This window comes from Phaseolus vulgaris, chromosome 4 (genome assembly GCF_000499845.2).
Source record: "Phaseolus vulgaris cultivar G19833 chromosome 4, P. vulgaris v2.0, whole genome shotgun sequence".
Classification (NCBI taxonomy): domain Eukaryota; kingdom Viridiplantae; phylum Streptophyta; class Magnoliopsida; order Fabales; family Fabaceae; genus Phaseolus; species Phaseolus vulgaris.
In genome coordinates, this window is record NC_023756.2 from 10091341 (window position 1) to 10096981 (window position 5641).

At 33.7% G+C, this 5641-nt stretch overlaps 1 protein-coding gene across 1 annotated transcript; it reads left to right on the forward strand.

The window, feature by feature from the left end:
* The first annotated feature begins 303 nt into the window (after positions 1-303).
* Positions 304-3771, forward strand: LOC137837228 (uncharacterized). The gene is made up of 2 exons (XM_068646166.1): positions 304-882; positions 3184-3771. Exons 1-2 carry the CDS (start codon positions 452-454, stop codon positions 3437-3439), a joined length of 687 nt encoding a protein of 228 aa, XP_068502267.1. The 5' UTR covers positions 304-451; the 3' UTR covers positions 3440-3771.
* Positions 3772-5641: the final 1870 nt, after the last annotated feature.

Here is a 5641-nt window from a genome sequence, read left to right on the forward strand (position 1 = left end):
TTACTTAACTGCTGAATAGTTAGTAGATAATCGTTAAATTCAGTTTATATTATCTATTAAAATAAGTTAAAATTGCCTTAACTACAAATTTGAAAGAAAAATAAAATTTATAAGTTTCATCACAACGTATAATTAGATAATATTTTAATAAATTCATAACTTGATTGTAAAATATATTCAATTATTTCTAAGAACGTAAATAAATATCTTTATGTCTTTGTCAAAAAAAAAAACGTTATAAATGTTTTTTCATATTTTTTAAATGACAATTTAATGCATTTATAGCTGGCACTGGCAGAGACTAAGTTAAAATTGTTCGTTTCTCTCAACATTCAAAATCAAAAACCATCACAAAAAAAAAAAAAAAAAACCTTAACGAACTCTTCAAGTTCCACTGCGAAAACCAGTGTTACTTGTATAACTGGTCCGAGTTGGTGACTCATTAGAATCCATGGACGAGTTGGGTTCCGCCTCCTCTCCGCAGCTCCCGGTGACTGTGGACGGTGCCGACGAGGACGCGGCGCTGGCGAAGTCGCGGTTTCTGACGCGGAAGGAGGTTATCCAGCGGCGGCTCCGGCGAGTGAGGCAGCTGAGGCGGTGTTACCGGACCCACTATTGGACCCTATTGGAAGAGCTGAGGTCCAAGTACAGAGACTACAGCTGGACCTATGGGAAAAGCCCTTTCAAGGAGGATCACAACGAGAGCGAGAATGGAAATCCAAACGGCGTCGTCAATGGTGTCGGTGGCGGCGAAGACGTCGTGCGGTGTCGTTTCAGCGGCTGCAAAACTAAGGCTATGGCTATGACGAAATACTGTCACGCTCATATACTGTCCGATTCCAAACAGAAGCTTTATCAGGGATGCAGAGCAGTTGCCAAGAAGTGAGTTCTTTTTTCTACTCTGATATTTAATTAGTTCAAATTGAAACTACGTCTTTGGGTATTGAATTGAAATTGGAAATAATGTGAAGTGAAATTAAAAATTAAATGTATAATTAAAAAATAGTCCTTTTTTATTTGGAACTTATTTCGTCTTGGAATTTTCGTGTGTAGAACTCATGTTTGAAACTAATTTAACGATTGAGTATGTATAGCTTAGTTTGATGGTTTACTTGAATAGTGTGGTTCTAGGGTCTGTTAGGTTAGTGGAAGGAGAAAAGAGGTTGTCTATGTAATTTTTTCAATTGATTTTGTTTCTCAAAGTTAGTTGTTTGGCTGTGTAAAATTGATCATTTTGTTGTACATCAGTTTACTGTTGGCCTTGTTAAGCTTGATTATTTTCAATTTAATGCATTGAGTGAGTATCCACTAGGTTGGCTTAGTGTGTTTGGTTTGTTGCTTACACAACTTTTGAAGCACCCAAAGTGTGACTGTGTTTGATTTGGCTTGCAGTATCGAAACAGAATATGTGTTTGATTTGGCTTCGGTCATGTTGAACGCCAATCCAATGCGAGCGGAGGATTGGGTTTTAGGAGCATTGGGAAGTGTGAAATTTACTGAAACAAACACACACTGAAGTATGTGTCTTGTTTGCATTGTGAATGTAAAAGCAAACATATCCTTACGGTGTGTTTGAAACATCATTCCGCTGCGCTGAACATCAATCCTTCATGAGACAAGTTTTCACTTGAAGGGAGCTTTGGAATGTGTGTTTTACCTAAAACACACACTTATGGAATGTTATTATTTGTAATTAGAACAACCCAAACCTCAATTGAACTCAAAGCTCATTTCTTGTTTAGTTGAGTTCAATTGGAGTTTGGACCGTTTCAACTGAAAAGCAAACATGCCCTTAGTGTGTGTTTGGATTTTACTTAGGAAATTAAGTTAAGTTGGACTCAATTGGAGTTGACTGGTGAATTTTTCTTTTAACTCTATTTGAAAAAAAAAAGTGAAACATTGTACAATGTTCAATGAAAACTAAAAGTTAGTATGGGTGTTCCGATTGAAATCCAAATACACCCTTAGAAGTGAGGGTAGGGCAGTTGCACAACATTCTAGATTCGAACTTTTTTTTTTCACTGTTGTACAGTTAAGAAAATAGTCAGTGTTTCTATATAGTTTTGGATAAATATATTTTCTAATTGATTTTTTAAGAGAACTAACAAGCATATAATTTGTGTTCAACCTCTGCACTTTAGAGGCTCCCTCTAAATCTTGATCTATTACATTAATTCATTTATGGCTACCTCAAGCATTTCTCTTGAGTTTATAAGCCAAAAGAACGAAAAAAGTGAATCCACATATATGCAATAGAAGTTGTGGATTCCGAAAATTGAAAACTGTAATCTAACACATATTACTTAGTAGTTCAGCCTGTTTGCAAATCTGTAATGTTTCGATAATTTTGTCACTTAATCTGTAAGATTCAGACCCAGCAGATCTTTTGTCTGAAAGAGTAGTCTGATTCAAGTTCTTGATAGTTTTCAGCATATTGCACTTAACCCGTCAACATCTCCTTTAGGAATTGGCATGTTACATTACTTATAGGATTGTCATTTGCAGAACTTCCAACATACATGTAGACCTTTGTAATTTCTGGCTATTTGCGCATGTCATGGTAGCATGCTAAATAGTGATCATTTCAGTACTCTGAATCTATATAAATCATGTTGCACTATACCAATTTTAGGTTCGATATGGAAGATCTTGTAAAATTTTAGATTTTTTAGCTTATTTTGCTAGATTAAGCTATTGAATGCAAGCTCTGTATGGGATACTGGTCTTCATACCTACAATTGGTAAATCAATCTTTATGTCTCTTTCCTTGTACTCTAAAATAATCTAGACTAGGAATCTTCAGGATTCATAGTTCTCATCAATAAGAACGTGTAGAAATATTAACCATTATCCATTGGGGAAGATTGCTTCCTTAAAACTTGTTGAAATTGCTACGAAGAATATAAACTTTTATTTCTCTTTCCTTTTTTTACAACTTTATACTTCATTTGAAATCTAGAAACATACTTTATCAGGCAGACACAGATGTGACTTCATTTTGTTTGGATTTATATTTTGTTGGGATATATATCACTTCCTTTAATAAATAAGTAAAAGTTATTAGGGTCATCTCGCTTCATTTAATTATTACACCATATTTATTTCTTACATGTTTTTCATTTGCAATACTTTCCAATATCTGGAGCAGACAACCTTACTCACGAAGTTCTTGGCTTTTTTCAGTTTGCCAACAGGGCCTTCATTTTGTAATAAGCCAGTATTGAAATCTGTGGTTCCTGCTGCATGCCCAAGTCATCATCAATTTGGTGAGAGGTGTTTAGCTCGTGCATTAAGAAGGGCTGGGTTAGGGAATGCTATCCCTAATAATCGTAAGCCTACAGTGAAGTTACATGTAGTAGTTTCTGAATTTGTCCACCAAATTCAAAAGCAACGAAAGCTTGCATTGAAGGAAACTGCTCTCAAAGTTGAGACTGAATAAAAAACTAAACTAATCTGCAGACTGTAGAAAATATAATATCAAATTCCTGAAGATATTGCTGTGTATAGAATGAATATTCCCAATTCTGAAAAATAGGATTCTGATTAATGCTGAAGCATTTGGTGCCAAAAGATCCAGGATTCTACACAAGTCTGTTTGTAAAATTTTCTTTCCTTGTTTATCTCTTAGTCCTATTCAATGAGCAGCATCACAGCACATTCAACTGTTGTTTGTTCTTCTCATAAAACACATAATTGTTGCTTGTTCTTCAAGTAAGAAATTTGTATATGGTTCTGAAGCTTTTGCATGGATTGGGAATCTCAATCCTTAAATTTTGATTCTGGAGATCATATCATGGCTAACTCACTTAATCCTGCTTAGAGTTGTTGATTTGTACGAAGGAATGTGATAAGAAACATAGGAGAACCACACCCAAAAACAAGCTATTGTAGTTGGAGAGCTCAAGGTCTTGTAAATCCCATATTAGAATCCCATAACTTGCAATTGAGTTCTAAGAGAATGAATATACAAATTCCATATAATTTATTTTATATTTATATGTTTAACAATTTTTCTTTTGTGGCTCATAGATGAAAGAAGGCCTAGTAGTAGACATGTAAAATTTTGATTAATGTGAAAAGGCCAATAGAATAGGGAAGTAGAATTAACAAGACTCTTTTTTGACTTGTTGCATCTTATGGGCATTATAGTTATTTTCTTGTATTGCCAGGGTATCCAAGTCCCGACAGTTTTAAGCTACCTGAATGAAGATTAAATCTTTCTATTGAATTCTATAGTTTCATTTCTGAACAATGAAATACTTGCTATCAGACATTTAGTTGTCATTACTATCTCGATCAGTCATGTGTTTGCAGATGCTGGTTTTGAACAGATGTTGGTTGATGCAAGTTACTCTTTATGAATATGTTGTTGAGTGACATGTTATGGTCATGTTGGAGAGACAAAGAAACGATTTTTATCTAAGGACCCAGTCCCCACCTTATATTTATAGGACCCGCTAATTATATTTAATAAAAGTTGGTCTCTCTCCTGCATGACCATACTGTTCAACAACATAAAAGGATCTAATTCTGCTAGTAGTCATGTCTTTTAGAGTTTGTAAGTGCTATGGTGTTGTTGTCCGGGTTTCTTCATTTAATTATTTAAATATTATGTTTAAGAATGATTTTGATTGCATTGTCTAATGGTTGGCCTTTCACAAGTATCTTAAAGGCTATTTCCATTCATTCCTGGAGAAAAAAATCTTCTGGTTATTTGAGTGGTGTCTAACATATATATGAAAGTAGGTGCACAACCTAGGCCCTTCTTTGGAAAGAACTAAAAATCGTTTGGTTTGGATCCATCGGGAAGATTGCACTGCAAATATTTCTCTACAGTGTTTAATTAAACTATTTTTTTTATAAAAAAAAACAAGAAACTTTTACACCTATTTGTTAGAAATGATATGCAATTCAAGAGGCTACCTTAAGTGGATTTTTCCTTTATAAAGAGAAGTGGAAGTTTTAACTCTGGTAGAAGTGAATGGTGCTTCTGAAGAGTAGTAAGGTATAGCTTTTAGGATAAAAAGGGATAGAATATCAAGGCTGATAACTCTAGTTGGTTTTACATGTGCATCTATTTAATATAATTTATTTGTGACTTTTATTCCAGGTTTTATCTCTTCTCTGTTTGTGTGCTATTTGATTGTATTTCAAAATTCTTCCCTCTCACTTTCGCTCTTTATTTGTGTCTTCTTTGTTTCGTTATTTTTTCTTTTATCTTCCATGTTTCTTTATTCCTTCTACATTTGTCTCTGACTTTCATGTCTTTGTTTCTTTGTGTATCCCTTTTAACTTTTCAAGATGTTTATCAATTATAATTATTGTTCTTACATCGAATATTATTATTTGAAATGTTTCATATAAATCAACAAAGCATTTCACTCTCTAGATTAAAATTTTTATTGTAACATCTAACATAATATAAAATAAGTTCATGAGAACAAAGAAGATAATAGTACTTAATATGAAAACTTTAGATGTAATTAGTTTATCTTATTACATGTAACATCAATTGTCTCGTGATTCATGAGATTCAAATGACCTAAGTTACAATTGAATCACAATGTTTGCATTGCTAAACTTCTAAGTAGACAAAGATAATTCGTTGTTGTATTGAGAAACCTATGTAGTTGCAAATCTA

What these genes read in the sequence shown, in the direction of transcription:
- LOC137837228 (XM_068646166.1), top strand. Translation starts at nt 452, where the DNA reads ATGGACGAGTTGGGTTCCGCCTCCTCTCCGCAGCTCCCGGTGACTGTG. An exon ending in TGCAGAGCAGTTGCCAAGAA is followed by an intron (nt 883 to 3,183) that starts GTGAGTTCTTTT and finishes GGCTTTTTTCAG; the next exon opens with TTTGCCAACAGGGCCTTCAT.